The following is a 16,690-nucleotide window of genomic DNA, read 5'->3' as shown; positions in this document are numbered from 1 at the left end:
CTATATTAATACTGTGAAAGTATCAAAGCCTCAGTCCACAGAGAAATGCACACAGCCTGTATTCAGAAACTGAGCCTTAAAACCAGCCGTCAGGACTTCTGGAACTTTGTGATGTCACAACAAAGCAGTCACCAAGCCCCGCCCACCTGGACCCACCATCCAAACCTTGCAGGATTTGGTTTCTCACAACAAAGCAACCTCTGTGGTTGGTTCACTGTCTTTAATAACAGTGGGATAGAAGAGTTGGGACCTTTGATCAGGTCTGGACTCATTAGAGGTGAACAGGTTCAGGTTCACTCCAACCATGTAATCAGAAACTTAAATCTTCTCTGTTAGATAATAATTAGACATCTCTGCTGTCCTGGTGCCCTGGTGGCCTGGTGGCCTGGTTTAGCCTGGTTTAGCCTGGTTTGGCCTGGGTGACTCTGTGGACTGGCCTGGTGCCAGAGGAGCTGCTGGAGCAGGTTGTAGAGGATTAATGTGTCCATGAATACACTGCTGAGGAAGCTAGGAGTAGAGAGTGAATTAACTGGATGTTTTTAAACGTTATTTTCAGTTTGAATCAGTTTCTGTTTTAAAATCGTCGTTTTTCAAACCTTCACTTCTTCTTCTCTCTCTCTCCTCCGGCTGCCGAGTCTCTCCTTCATATTTAAACCTCTGTGCTGCTGCTGCTGCTGGTGAAGCTAATCTGCTCCATTACAGCTCAGGCTGCTGAACCTTTTACAGCATTAAGAGGATCAGCAGCTTCAGAGAAAAAGACCAGGACGCACTCCCAGCATGCACTGCTCAGCACCTTCACTTTGAGAAACACAAACTTAATTTTTCTAGAAAATGTTCGTTTCATTTTACAAACGTCTCGACACAAGCAGCCGAACAAAAACGTAGTTTGATAAAACACTTTCTAAAATCTGCAGAATTGTGAATGAAGTCTGTGTCAAACAGGAAGTAAACAGCATCCAATCTGAGAACGTATTCGATTTCAACTGATAATTTGGAGTTTCTGTTATTTGATACTCTCGGTACCAAAACAGTTCTGAAGTTTGTATCTGGTACCTTTAAAAGACCACGATCTCCACTAGATTTCAAAATAAATTTCTTTGGTTTGACCATTTGGGAACGAAGTGATCTGTGAGGTGAAGGACAGATTCAAAGATCAAAGTCTTCAGAAGTCTTTGTCAAATATTAGTTCCTTCTTCAACCTTATACCTGGAGGCGGGGGGGGGGGTCTGAGCAGCCAATCACAGTCCATCAGGAAGTGAAACATTCCCAGCACCTGTTGTTTCCTGCTGCCTCGCTCAGACCAGAGAACAGCAGAAGACTTTAAGGGGGTGGACCAAGTCTCTTCTCTTTTGTGAAGAAGGTGAGAGTTGATTTCTTCTTCTTTCTCTGTTTTTGGGTGGGGGGTCAATCAGTCTTTGTGGTCCCGGTTCAGCTCCGGTTCAGCTCTGGCTCTGCGCTCGGCCCTCCACAATGATGATTAACACCGGCGTCAGGTCCATCAGGTTCTTCAGCATCTCCATGATGTCTTCGTGGCCTTTGGCGCCCTCGATGAACTCCTCAAGGGTCATCTCACCTGAGGGGTCGAAGGTCAAAGGACAGGTGAGGGGTTATCAGGGGTGAGTTGTATTTTTATACTTTCGTATCCAGACCACTACAGCCAAGGACGGATGAACGTGAAAATGTGCATGAACAGTATCTATCTTGTTAGCTAGTTAGCATCCTAGGAAGCTAACAAGGCCACAGGTGTGATGCAGGTAGTTCAACAGACCTATCTGGTTTGTGGTTTCACCTTTGGTCCTGGGTGGGTCTGAACCATTAGCTTTAGCGGTCTGTCAGAAAACAGCCTGTTTATTGTTACCTTCTCCTTTCACGTCGATCCTCTCAAATATGAGTGAGACGATCTCCTCGGGGTCGATGTCCCGGTTCCGTGTGATGTCCTGGATGGCCTGCAGGGGGAGACAGTGAAGACAGCATGAGCAGGATCTGCCCTTTAGCTCAGAAGACTCAGACGAGTCAAAGACTGGACGTCGGGGGTGGACGATCATTTGGCCAGAATTCAAAAGTTTTAAACGGTTAAATGGAGAAAACCGTAAATAAAATATTATTTTTTCTTTTCCATTTCAGGATTTAAAATTTCACTTTTCAAATTTCCATTTCACAAAATCCGTCACCATTTGAACGTCCAACGTCCTTTTACGGTTTATTTTTCTTTTAACATTTACTTATGGTCCAGTTTGTCCTGAGTACTAAAACATTACATTACAAACATACATTTGACATTTTCTGCTGCAGAGGGTTTAACCCCCCCGCAGCAGACTGGACTGGTGCTCCTCACACTGGTTTGATGTTCACTGTAACTGGGTTAGCTCCCTGTCGGCTCACGGACTGAGCTCATTCAGCAGATTAACGCTTGTCTAATTTCAGAGCTAATCCAGCTCCAGCTCTGCTGACTCAGAGTCAGTTCACTCAGAGGAGCAGAATCAGGAGATCAAGCTGTAGGTCAGGTTCAGGTGGAACCCCCCCCCCCCCGTCCCCTGATTGGTCACCACAGTCACAACCTCTGGTGACTGTTCACATTTCTTGTTGCAAAGTTTATTTCACTCTTTTCAAACACACGGAGCTTCTCTCTGCAGCCGCCGGCGTCTACAGATCTGCGTGTGAGGCGTTTAGGGAACATCTGTAAACTGTAGGTACAGAAAATAACCAGGGTCTCCCCCTCTGAACTGCACGAGTCTCTGTTTGCACCACCACAAGTACATTCTCAACCTGTGGGAAACTCCATGAAAACTTATGTTGAAAATGATGTTTGTGTAATAAGTGATATAAAGTTATGGTATAAAGCAACTTTGCACTTTTCCTGAAAGATCTCCAGCACTGGGATTATATTTACTGTTATAATATATATATATGTGTGTATCATCTGTAACACATATAAAGTTATAGGAGATATTTCCATCACAAACACACTGTGATGCTTTATGTTAATGATATATAATGATGTTATAATAATATAATGTTATTCAACATATATTATTGTGTGTGTGTGTGGTAGAAAGACGGTGTGTGTATCCGGATCCTGTGCAGTGTCTTTGAGACTCAGAACTAACAGACTCATAAACTCATGTGTCTCTGCTCCCATTGGTTTCTGCACAGTCTAATGTAACTCATGTCTTTTGTGTAACTTGCTTGAAGGTCAGTGAGTCCGATTATTGTATTTACTGTATTGATTTACTGCTGTCTGCCATAAACTGCCCCTCAGGTCCCTTGAACCTTGGTCAGTAACACTAGAAAAGTTCTATATAAGCTCAGTCCATTTATTATCATCTGAACAGATGCTAGCAGTTGAGCAGCACGTCTGGTTAGTAGTTGTTGGGTTGTTGTTGGGTTGTTGTCGCCGTCAGTGTTTGTGAGGTGTGTGTCACGTACTGAGAAGATGGTCTCCAGCTCTTCCTTGTCGATCTTCCCGTTGCCGTCCTGGTCGAACAGTTTGAAGTACCACTTGAGTTTCTGGTTGATCTCTCCTTTGAGCAGAAGACTGATGGCAGCGATGTACTCCACAAAGTCAATGTATCCGTCCTGCAGACAGAGAGGAGGAGCCACGCTGAGGCCGAGAGCACCAGGAGCCGCTGCACAACACACCTTCACTTCTACTCAAGTTTAATTTCTCCTCAGCTGAGGGAGTTACTTGTGTTGCACAGAATCTCTTAAAAGGTTTCCTGAGTTAAGGAGAAAAGTTAAGTAATTCACAGCGGTAAAATTCTCCTGTTTCTATGGGAACTGTTGATTTGCTGCCATTAGCCTGTGGGAAGACAGCGACATTAAAGGAGTGCACTGATGTCTCATCCTCCTGTTGGTTAGTTCAGACAGAGGCAGAGGGACCTTTAGTTTTGTCCCTTACTTTGGTCACTAAGGTCTTTCGTGCAACGGATTAACTGGCCTTAAGTGATTCCTTAAGTATAAGACTGGTATAAGGAGAAAACGTTAAATACTTAAGTGAACAACCTTAAGGAGAAGACTTAAGGTGTTTCTCTGAGGGTCCTCACTGTATTCTACAAAGTTCAGGCCTGATTTAAATCTGGAGGTTAGAATTCAAGCTAGAATAAACCTGTGGAGAGAAACATCTGTCACATCTGGTCAGTCGGTGCCGAATGTTTAATCAGATTCATGGTATTTTCTTTTTTTTACAGATTCCTGATTTCAACGATCCTTCAAACCACAATCAGAGTTTGTTCTGTCCGTCGACCTGAAGGTAAAAACAGATCGTTTATAAATCAGCTCTGATGTTAACGAACCTCCGATCAGACCTTCAACCTCTCCTCACTCATTGGCGGAAAACAGCCGCAGCTCGTCACGTTCAGAGAGTCCACACTGAATCAGGTAAACCTCAGAGCGACAGCTGCTGACAACATCTGTATTTCATCACAGTCGCACACAGTTAAAACGAACTGTCAGAGGAAGTGAGAGATGAATGAAGCCAAACACTGAACCAGCGTCTGATTGTGGTTGTGTCCTCAGCAGGGACTCGTCTCTGATCAGCTGATGTCAGTTCAACCTCTGTATGGAGCCGCTGTAACATCTGGATCAGGAGCTCCAGGTGTCTCAAACAGCTGCAGGCTCTGGACCTGGACCTGGACCTGGACCTGGACCTGGACCTGGACCTGGACCTGGACTTGGATTCTTTGTATCAGTGGATGTTTCTGTCGCTCAGAGAGAAGGTCATGAGTCCACTGATCACTGAGGTCTAGCTCGAACTCATTGTTCTGTACCAGCTGCCTCCAGCTCCACAAAGAAGCTCCTGACGTTTCAGTAAGTTCAGGACTCCATCATCATCATCATCATCATCATCTTCATCATCATCTTCATCATCATCATCATCATCTTCATCATCATCTTCATCATCATCATCAGATCTCTGCTGCTCGTCAGAAACACAGCATCTTCTCATGCACCTGAATACCTGAAGATTAGAGATGTAGAGAGTCCTAACATACACACTGTGAAGGTCAGAGCTGTGTCTGCGATAAAAACCACAGAAGAAGAAGAAGATATTCACTGTATATGTATATTTTCTACAGGAGGATCAGACCTGACACCAACAGTCATCCAGTCAGACCACAGCAACAGTCCAGGGCCGGACTGAGGCTTTGGAAACCTAATGAGCTGCCTCAGGCCCCGGGGGCCCCCAGGAGCCACCAGGGGCCCCCACCACAACAATTCAGTAAACCAACTTTATTTGTGTTGTGTGTATCTTGGAGACATGGGTCCACCAAAGGTTTTGGTTAAATCATGAAGCATCCCATGATCCTTCACTTCAAACATTAAACTCCCCAAAACTGGAGATACGAGGTTTCACCTGACAGGGACCAAACTCAAGTCCTGTGATTGATTTACTGATTTATTTTGCTTGATAAATCTGTATCAGTATCATCAGGTCATGGACAGTAACTAAGTACTTTAAAGTACACAGTATGTGTGTGTGTGTGTGTGTGTGTGTGTGTGAAACACACCCCGTCCATGTCGAAGGTGAAGAACACCTGGTCCACGTAGCTGTTGGCGTCCTCGTTCATGCCCTTCAGGCCGAGGATGGCCTTCAGCTCGAACAGCGTGATGAGGCCTGACGGAGACTCGCGCATGAACTTGTTGTACCAGTGGTGCATGTCCTCGGCCAGGATGTCGTCCAGGTTCGAGCCGTGGTTCCCCATGGGTGCGGTCCGGCGAGTGCACCGAGGTGAAGACGGACAAAACCTCAAGAAGAAGGAAAGTTTCCTGTCACAGAGGACGGAGGCTGCAGGAGAGGGTTTCAGAAGAGGACTCCACACCAGAACAGACGCCTGATGACAATAAAACCTTGGTAAACGCGTCTACAGTCCTCGTCTTCGACCCTCAGAACGATTAAATATCTGTGGCGCCGGCGGCGATGCCAACAGGCTTCAGCAGCAGGAGCGTAGCACCGGCCGACACCCAGGCTGCAGTGACTCTGCAGCAGAGAGCAAACCTCAGGACTCTAACCCTCTTAGGTCCCTGAGGAAGAATCAAGGACGCTTCCAAAATAACTCCCTAATGAGATCAGGCCGGAGGCGGGAGACGCCAGAGGCCGGGCCAAGAGGCTTTACCTGCCCAGGCCAGCTGAAGGAGACGGGCCTGGCCTGGAAAGCAGGATGGTTATATAACAGACTCACCTGGGTGCCCCGGGTCAAAGGAGAGGTTCCTCCATGAGACGCCCACACAGGACGTTTCCCCTGGGGGAGGAGCCTGATGGAGCGTAAGGACCTTCAACAGAGAGGATGAAGGTTTCAGGTAAAACAGACTGTGATGCTTCAGTATGAAAGAGCTGAGTACAGTTACTGAACAGCTACACACACCTGTACACACACCTGTACATGTGTGATGGTGAATCATCTGAACACAGCTGGATGAACAGCTGATGTTTTTATATCACCTGTGTGGAGTCGAGTCACACGGTGTGTTTTCATTGGCTGAGAGCCGTCATCTCTCTGTGCTGACAGTAAAACGTTTCATCTCAGTTTCTGTGACCTTTGACCTCGTGAAGTGCGCTGTGGTCAATAACAGTCTGTAATAGGCTCAGAGCTACTGGTGGTGATCCAGTTAAACCCAGAATGACAACTTCAGAGGATTCTGGGAATCTGAGAGTTACCTGTCGTCTTTTGTTTCACAATCTCACACCAACAACAACAAACAAACAAACAGGAGACCAGGAGCTGGATTAGTATCATGGATGGGTCACTGTACAGGACTACCAGGTCCAGACCCAGGACCCCAAGACCAGAACCTCTGTAAGAACTGTTAGCTTTTCTTGTTGGAAAGTCAATGAATGACCACAAACAGACAGGAAACAACCACAGAGAGACACTAAAGTAAAACTGCGACCTGCCTTGGTTTTACTTTAGTGATGAAAAATGTATTTATGGACACTGAACTTGGGACCATTTATTATGCATGAAAGGCAAGTGGCAGGAAGAAGACCATAAAAGTCATGGACAGTTTGAAAATACCAAAATAAAAGGTCTGTGATCAGAACTTAGTCCAGACCTGATGATTCACAGTGACTCCTGCAGTCAGAGCAGGACTGAGCTTCACTCAGAGACAGTGTGTTCACTCAGTCAGCAGCTTTTATTAAACTGTGATTCATGATTCACAGAGTGATGAAGTTTCCATCGTCCCGCTGCTGATCTGAGGCCAGTTTAATGAGCCACTGTGTTTTTATACTTTCAGTATCTTTTGATTATTTGAAAACACTTTTGACCTTTTGAACAAAACCCAAAGTTCAGCACTGTGTCTCTGTGGAGGCAGAACGACCTCTGAACAGGTAGAAACTGTGAACAGAACCTGGCGGTGGTTTCCAGAGCGACGGGCTCCTGCTGTTGATCTGTGTTATTTGTAGCAGCAGTGACACTGGATGTGAGTGTATCAGAGGATCACACAGATTATCCAGACTTAGATGTGAACACAGCGAGCAAGGGCAGCAGCCAGGTTTCCTCCTCTCGCTGCTTTTCCAGGTATCGGCCCTCAGTGGATTTACAGGAACCTGTCGAGACCTACCAGCTGTGGAAATCACAGAGCTGCAGGGGGAGTTCAAAGGTCGCGAGCGAATCTCATTCACTATGTGACTCAGATGACCCGGGGGTCGCAGGCCAGGTGGGGGCAGTCAGGTGTCAGGTGGACTGTGGTGAAGCAGAGAGTTTATGTTGACTCAGAACTAAAGTTCAGTGCTGTGTTCGGCAGCTTTACAAACCAAATAGTTTTCCAGAATAGAGTTAGCTCACCAGCTAAAACACGTCAGCCACTCAGAAATACAAGATGGCCGCCACATCATACTTAAAACAACATTTACCTAAACTTTAGGAGTCAATCATAGCGAGGGACCTCTCCTTCATCAGCATGAAAATGATTTTTAATAATATTTAATTGACATTAAGAATCGTGACTTTAATCTCCTCAGAGTCAAAAACAGGATTCAATTAAAAAATCATTGAAATTTGTCTTCTGGGGTAAAACATGGTTTGAAATTGAAAGTGGCTAATGAGATTTTTCAGAGGGATAAATTTACCAACTGCTGCTTGTTTCCACATTTGCTGATTACAGTGATCGTCGTCATCACAGGCTGACGCACTTTAAACACCTGATTAATTCACCTTGTCGGTCTGTTTGAGTAGAAATACAGAAGCTCACACACACTGTGTATTTGATACTTGAATGCAGGACTTTAGCCTGTCATGGAGTATTTTCATAGTATTTGATATTTTCAGTGTCAGGGGGGCGGAACATTAAAGAGCAGACAAACAGTAATTTAGCAAAAATATGCATTTTAATTTCTGTTTCAGACTTGAAGACACAAGGAGAATTTACAGGTTCTTTACCTGCTGAAACAATAAAAGCTCCATGGTTGGTTTTTAAATGAATCTTTGGAAACCGGCTCCAGGTTTTCCCTCTGACCAGGAAATAAACTCTGTACCTGTACGCACCAGGATTTATCCTCCACTGAGCTACTGGAGGATCAGCAGGACCCGGGTCAGGGTGGAACCAGGACCGGACTCACACAACAACATGACTCTGGGTCACACTGTGAAGCTCTAAAAGCTTCAGTGCTTTAAATAAACACAGAGACACCAAATCACACATCATCATCATCATCATCATCATCATCATCATCATCATCATCATCATCATCATCATCATCTTCATCATCATCATCTTCATCATCATCATCATCATCATCATCATCAGTCACAGCTGTGAAGGCACCAAACAGAAAGAAAACATCAGAATTAAAAACGTCACATTAAGTTCTTACAAAAGGAAAAGTCCAGTGTTCTGTTCGGTCAATTCTGTCCATGTTTCAAATTAAAAGCCAAAGGAAACAGAAGGCCCTCTTGAGGGCTTTTAATATGAAACATGTTGAGTTTCACTGACGCTGTTCATGTGGGAATCACCGCGCTCTTCTCTTCTTCTCTGCTCTCTGTGTTCGTCGCTCCTTCACTCACATCTTCCGCCTGGTTTTCTCCAGAGTGTTCCTCCTCCTCCTCCTTTCCTCCTGATGAAGATCTGTCTCCCTCCTCTCCTCCCATGGGTCCGTTCTCTCCCTCCTTCCTCTTCTCGTCCTCCTCTCTGGACTCAGTCTCGTGCTGATCTTCTCCAGGACACGTTGAAGCGTCGGTTTTGTCGTCCTTCATCTCGTCAGTTGTTCCTTCCTTCTTGAAAACTTCTCCTGCTTCCTCCTTCTCTCCTCCTCCTCCTCCTGCTGTTGTTTTGTCTGCTACATCATTGGTGACGCCGACCTCGTCTCCGCTGCTGGACTTCCTGTGGCGGCGGGATGGAGGGCGTCGCCGGAGGGAGTGACGAGCTCGGCTCTGCAGAAGGACCAATCAGAGCAGACGCAGACAGGTGAGGTTAATTAGTATAACTGTTGGCAGATACTTCAATTTACAGATGTCCCCTAAATGCCTCACATGCAGGAAATGGTAAACACTAGCTACAGCACACATCATCACTAATATTACATGTAAGAAGAAAGTTAATTTTTCTCAGAGACTTTTAACATACCAGCTCAGGTATCTACAGGCAGTTGGACATGGGTCACCGAACGCATCACATATAATGGACCAATGAAAACACTGGATTTGACCTGATGGAGAACAGTAGCCCTTTAAACCTCTGTCTGACCTTGTTCATGCTCAATAGGATGGACCCCTCCGCCACCGTGGGAGGGTCTTCAAAGGAGGCGGGGCCTTCCTCTTCAGTTACCGGAGAGGCAGTGACAGGGCTGGTGGGGGTCACTGTGGATGAGGTGGTTACCGCGGTGACTGGGGCAGAGCTGGGGGAGGCTGGGGGGAAGGCGGGAGGCCGCAGCCTGAAGCCGGGGCTCTTTGGAGAGGGGATAGGACCTGAAGGGGAGAGAGAGAGGGAGGCCTACAGAGAGAGAGAGAGAGAGAGAGAGAGAGTGATGTCAGAGTGATGTCAGAGTGATGTCAGATGTCTGCTGCAGTTCTCTGTATCACCAGCAGAGGGCAGCAGAAACCACCTAGACTCACCTGAAGCTTCTCAATCAGAGCAGAGTTCCTCTTAGTTTTGGCAGGTAGAGGTGAGGTGACACCTGAAGACTGCTGACATACACACACACACACACACACACACACACACACACACACACACACACACACACACTGGGTTATTTTACCTGAAGTACCTACTCCAGGTAAACACAGGCTGATGTGTCCTTATGCCACCCCCCCCTCTCACTCTCTCTCTCACCTCCTGGTCGTCTCCATGTGTCTTGGGGAGCTGTAGGGAGCAAGGAGGTCGTCGTCTGACCGGTTTATCCTGGTAAAAAAAAATAAAGAAACAGTGATGGTTTGAAACCTTTTACATTTCAATAATATTTATATAGACTACATTAATTTCTAGATAAAAGTCATAGTATACTGAGGCATTAATCGCCAATTCACTTAATGTGCATATCTTTGGATTGATCCTTTATGCCTTACTATACTTTGACTTTTTATGCTTAACTGCCTTATAACATAAAAAGTCACAAAAATGTCATAGAATAGTAAATCATAAAAAGTCATAAAAACATGTCATAAAATGGCATAAAAACATCATAGTATAGTAAGACATAAAAACTCATAGTAAGTCAAAAAAAGTCATAAAAACGCCATAGTACACTAAGTCATGAAACGTCATAAAAACTCATATTATAGTAAGACATAAAAACGTCATAGTATAGTAAGGCATAAAAAGGCATAAAAAGTCATAAAAACTTATATTATAGTAGTCATAAAAAGGCATAAAAACATCATAGTATAGTAAGGCATAAAAAGTCATAAAAACATCATTGTGTAGTAAGTCATGATATAGTAAGGCATAAAATTTAATAAAAACATCATAGTATAGTAAGTAATGAAACGTCATAAAAACGTCATAGTATAGTAAGGCATAAAAAGTCATAAAAACTCATATTATAGTGAGTCATAAAAACGTCATACTATTGTAAGACATAAAAAATCATGAAAACGTCATAGTATAGTAAGACATAAAAACTCATAGTAAGTCATAAAAAGGCATAAAAACATCATAGTATAGTAAGACATAAAAAGTCATAAAAATGTCATATTATAGTAAGACATAAAAACGTCATAGTATAGTAAGACATAAAAACTCATTATAATAAGACATAAAAACATCATAGTATAATAAGACATAAAAACATCATAGGATAGTAAGACATAAAAAGTCATAAAAACGTCATGATATAGTAAGGCATATAAATCATAAAAACATCATAATATAGGAAAACATAAAAACTCATAAAAACTCATGAAATAGTAAGACATAAAAACTCATAGTAAGTCATAAAAAGTCATAAAAATGCCATAGTACACTAAGTCATGAAACGTCATAAAAACTCATATTATAGTAAGACATAAAAACGTCATAGTATAGTAAGGCATAAAAAGGCATAAAAAGTCATAAAAATTTATATTATAGTAAGGCATAAAAACTCATATTATAGTAGTCATAAAAAGGCAAAAAAACATCATAGTATAGTAAGTCATAAAAAATCATAAAAACGTCATATTATAAAAAGGCATAAAAACATCATAGTATAGTAAGGCATAAAAAGTCATAAAAACATCATTGTGTAGTAAGTCATGATATAGTAAGGCATAAAATTTAATAAAAACATCATAGTATAGTAAGTAATGAAACGTCATAAAAACGTCATAGTATAGTAAGGCATAAAAAGTCATAAAAACATCATTGTGTAGTAAGTCATAAAAAGACATAAAATCGTCATAGTATAGTAAGTCATGAAAACTCATAAAAACGTCATAGTATAGTAAGACATAAAAACTCATAGTAAGTCATAAAAACTCATTAAAAAGTCATAGTATACTAAGTCATGAAACGTCATAAAAACTCATATTATAGTAAGTCATAAAAACTCATATTATAGTAAGTCATAAAAAGGCATAAAAACATCATTGTATAGTAAGTCATAAAAAAAAAAACAAAATGATAGAGTAAGACATAAAAAATCATAAAAACCTCATATTATAGTAAGACATAAAAAGTCATAAAAATGTCATATTATAGTAAGACATAAAAACATCATAGTATAGTAAGTCATGAAAACTCATAAAAACTCATATTATAGTGAGTCATAAAAACGTCATACCATAGGAAGACATAAAAAATCATGAAATGGTAAGACATAAAAACTCATAGTAAGTCATGAAAACTCATAAAAACGTCATAGTCCTGTATAGTAAGGCATAAAAAGTCAGGAAATCGTCATAGTATAGTAAGACATAAAAACTCATAGTAAGTCATGAAACGTCATAAAAACGTCATAGGCCTGTATAGTAAGGCATAAAAAGTCAGGAAATCGTCATAGTATAGTAAGACATAAAAACTCATAGTAAGTCATGAAACGTCATAAAAACGTCATAGGCCTGTATAGTAAGGCATAAAAAGTCAGGAAATCGTCATAGTATAGTAAGACATAAAAACTCATAGTAAGTCATGAAACGTCATAAAAACGTCATAGGCCTGTATAGTAAGGCATAAAAAGTCAGGAAATCGTCATAGTATAGTAAGACATAAAAACTCATAGTAAGTCATGAAACGTCATAAAAACGTCATAGGCCTGTATAGTAAGGCATAAAAAGTCATAAAAACGTCATAGTATAGGAAGGCAAAAAATATATAAAAACATCAAAGTATAGTAAGGCATAAAAAGTCAGGAAATCGTCATAGTATAGTAAGGCATGAAAAGTCATGAAATCGTCATAGTATACTAAGGCATAAAAAGTCATAAAAACGTTAAAGTAAGATATAAAAAAATCATAAAATCATCATAGTATAGTAACGCATAAAAAGTCATGAAATCGTCATAGTAATGTACGCGTCATCAAAACAGTTTATACATCAGTCATATAGTCACTACATATCGTAATACTAGTATGTAACCAGTACATAGTACAATAAGGATCTCTCTCTCTTGTGTTTCTGTGTTTTTCCCCTGTCATGTCTCTGTGTATCTTTGTGGGCGTGGCTTCCCTCTCAGGGCTCCTGGCTCATCTCCATACCTGCGACTCATAACTTCATCAAGCCTCTAGCACAAACACCTCAGATAACTCTCCACTCCTCGCCAGATTGTTTATTCTACATTATGGTAACTTGGTCTTGTCCACTTAAACTCCTGGGAAGATACAACAGTGCTCAACTTTAGGTTTTTTTTTTTTGTTTTGTTTTGCTCTTAAGCCAAACCCAGCAAGTCTCTGGCTGTCACACCACCTCACTAGAAGATCTTCGCACCTCGGTTCCAGCCACACCACCATCTAAAATCTACATCTGCCTTCAACCCCCCTCTGCCAGACTCAAGCCCTCACCAGACACCAGCCTTCCCATTCCTCATTGTTGTTTTCATTAAAACCATTTTTCACCCCTCACCTCTGTCTGTGTCTGCTTTCGCTTCCAGGAGACTGACAAAAGCGTCAGAATAGGAAGTCATTAAAAAAAATCATAGTATAATAAGGCACAAAAAAATTCATAGTATAGTAAGTCATAAAAACATCATAGTATATTAAGGCATAAAAAGTCATGAAAACATCATAGTATAGTAAGTCATAAAAGGTCATAAAATGTCATAATATAGTAAGTCATAAAAAGTTATAAAAATGTCATGGTATAGTAAGTCATAAAAAGTCATAAAAATGTTATATTAAGGCATAAAAAGTCATAAAAATGTCATGAAACATTATAAAAATATAATTTTAAAGTAAGGCATAAAAACGACATAGTATAGTAAGGCATCTCTCTCCCTTGTGTTTCTGTGATTTACCCCTGTCTTGATGCTGTGTATGTTTCTAGGCGTGGCCTCCCCATTCCTAATTGTTGTTATCATTAAAATCATTTTTCACCCCTCAACTCTGTCTGTGTCTGCTTTCGGGTCCAGGAAACTGACAAAAGCGTCAGAATAGGAAGTTATAAAAAAAGTCATACTATAATAAGGCACAAAAAAATTCATGGTATAGTAAAGCATGAAACGTGCTAAAAATATCATAGTATAGTAACACATAAAAAGTCATGAAAACAACATAGTCCAGCAAGGCATAATAAGTGAAAAAATGTCATAGTATAGTGAGGTACAAAAACATCATAGTATAGTTGGGCAAGAAAACATCAAAATATAGTTAGGCATAAAAAATCATAAAAACATCAAAGTATAGTAAGGCATAAAACGTCATAAAAAGATCAAAATATAGTACGGCATAAAAAGTCATGAAAATGTCATAGTATAACAAGGCATTAAAAGTCATAATGACATCAAAGTATAGTAAGGCATAAAATGTTATAAAAACATCATAGTACAGTAAGTCATGAAACATCATAAAAACATCATAGTATAGTAAGGCACAAATAATCATAAAAATGTTATAGTATAGTAATGCATAAAAAGTCATAAAAACATCATAGTATAGTAAGGCATAAAATGTAATAAACACATCATAGTATAGTAAGGCATAAAATGTAATAAACACATCATAGTATAGTAAGGCATAAAATGTAATAAACACATCATAGTATAGTAAGGCATAAAATGTAATAAACACATCATAGTATAGTAAGGCATAAAATGTAATAAACACATCATAGTATAGTAAGGCATAAAATGTAATAAACACATCATAGTATAGTAAGGCATAAAATGTAATAAACACATCATAGTATAGTAAGGCATAAAATGTAATAAACACATCATAGTATAGTAAGGCATAAAATGTAATAAACACATCATAGTATAGTAAGGCATAAAATGTAATAAACACATCATAGTATAGTAAGGCATAAAATGTAATAAACACATCATAGTATAGTAAGGCATAAAATGTAATAAACACATCATAGTATAGTAAGGCATAAAATGTAATAAACACATCATAGTATAGTAAGGCATAAAATGTAATAAACACATCATAGTATAGTAAGGCATAAAATGTAATAAACACATCATAGTATAGTAAGGCATAAAATGTAATAAACACATCATAGTATAGTAAGGCATAAAATGTAATAAACACATCATAGTATAGTAAGGCATAAAATGTAATAAACACATCATAGTATAGTAAGGCATAAAATGTAATAAACACATCATAGTATAGTAAGGCATAAAATGTAATAAACACATCATAGTATAGTAAGGCATAAAATGTAATAAACACATCATAGTATAGTAAGGCATAAAATGTAATAAACACATCATAGTATAGTAAGGCATAAAATGTAATAAACACATCATAGTATAGTAAGGCATAAAATGTAATAAACACATCATAGTATAGTAAGGCATAAAATGTAATAAACACATCATAGTATAGTAAGGCATAAAATGTAATAAACACATCATAGTATAGTAAGGCATAAAATGTAATAAACACATCATAGTATAGTAAGGCATAAAATGTAATAAACACATCATAGTATAGTAAGGCATAAAATGTAATAAACACATCATAGTATAGTAAGGCATAAAATGTAATAAACACATCATAGTATAGTAAGGCATAAAATGTAATAAACACATCATAGTATAGTAAGGCATAAAATGTAATAAACACATCATAGTATAGTAAGGCATAAAATGTAATAAACACATCATAGTATAGTAAGGCATAAAATGTAATAAACACATCATAGTATAGTAAGGCATAAAATGTAATAAACACATCATAGTATAGTAAGGCATAAAATGTAATAAACACATCATAGTATAGTAAGGCATAAAATGTAATAAACACATCATAGTATAGTAAGGCATAAAATGTAATAAACACATCATAGTATAGTAAGGCATAAAATGTAATAAACACATCATAGTATAGTAAGGCATAAAATGTAATAAACACATCATAGTATAGTAAGGCATAAAATGTAATAAACACATCATAGTATAGTAAGGCATAAAATGTAATAAACACATCATAGTATAGTAAGGCATAAAATGTAATAAACACATCATAGTATAGTAAGGCATAAAATGTAATAAACACATCATAGTATAGTAAGGCATAAAATGTAATAAACACATCATAGTATAGTAAGGCATAAAATGTAATAAACACATCATAGTATAGTAAGGCATAAAATGTAATAAACACATCATAGTATAGTAAGGCATAAAATGTAATAAACACATCATAGTATAGTAAGGCATAAAATGTAATAAACACATCATAGTATAGTAAGGCATGAAATGTCATAAAAACGTTAAAGTAAGGTATAAAAAATCATAAAATCATCATAGTATAGTAATGCATAAAAAGTCATAAAAACGTCATAGTATAGTAAGGCATAAAAAGTCATAAAAACGTCATAGTATAGTAAGGCATAAAAAGTCATAAAAACGTCATAGTATAGTAAGGCATAAAAAGTCATAAAAACGTCATAGTATAGTAAGGCATAAAATGTCATGAAATCGTCATAGTATAGTAAGACATAAAAAGTCATAAAAACGTTAAAGGTATAAAAAATCTTAAAATCATCATAGTATAGTAAGGCATAAAAAGTCATAAAAACGTCATAGTATAGTAAGGCATAAAAAGTCATGAAATCGTCACAGTATAGTAAGGCATAAAAAGTCATAAAAACGTCACAGTATAGTAAG

The 16,690-nt window shown here is 39.2% G+C and overlaps 2 protein-coding genes across 3 annotated transcripts in view; both read right to left on the bottom strand.

The window, feature by feature from the left end:
- Positions 1 to 1,274: 1,274 nt before the first annotated feature.
- Positions 1,275 to 5,958, bottom strand: LOC111239527 (guanylyl cyclase-activating protein 1-like). The gene is made up of 4 exons (XM_022769423.1): positions 5,508 to 5,958; positions 3,427 to 3,576; positions 1,859 to 1,946; positions 1,275 to 1,573 (listed from the first exon to the last, which is right to left on the bottom strand). The coding sequence occupies exons 1-4, from the start codon at positions 5,700 to 5,702 to the stop codon at positions 1,440 to 1,442; spliced, it is 567 nt and encodes a 188-aa protein (XP_022625144.1). The 5' UTR covers positions 5,703 to 5,958; the 3' UTR covers positions 1,275 to 1,439.
- Positions 5,959 to 8,710: 2,752 nt separating this feature from the next.
- The window catches only part of LOC111239523 (capZ-interacting protein-like), a 19,814-nt gene continuing 11,834 nt past the window's right edge, over positions 8,711 to 16,690 (bottom strand). The window contains exons 3-6 of one of the 2 annotated variants that reach the window (XM_022769416.1): positions 10,270 to 10,338; positions 10,050 to 10,121; positions 9,682 to 9,927; positions 8,711 to 9,368 (exon numbers count right to left, since the gene is read on the bottom strand). In XM_022769416.1, coding sequence (XP_022625137.1) covers positions 8,937 to 9,368; positions 9,682 to 9,927; positions 10,050 to 10,121; positions 10,270 to 10,338 — 819 coding nt within the window. In that variant the 3' untranslated portion in view covers positions 8,711 to 8,936. The remainder of the gene's footprint in view (positions 9,369 to 9,681; positions 9,928 to 10,049; positions 10,122 to 10,269; positions 10,339 to 16,690) is intronic. The other variant, XM_022769417.1, reaches the window with a different exon arrangement.

This window comes from Seriola dumerili, unplaced genomic scaffold (assembly GCF_002260705.1).
Source record: "Seriola dumerili isolate Sdu_G_001 unplaced genomic scaffold, Sdu_1.0 BDQW01002927.1, whole genome shotgun sequence".
Taxonomy (NCBI): Eukaryota; Metazoa; Chordata; class Actinopteri; order Carangiformes; family Carangidae; genus Seriola; species Seriola dumerili.
This window is presented reverse-complemented; position numbering and strand designations above follow the sequence as displayed.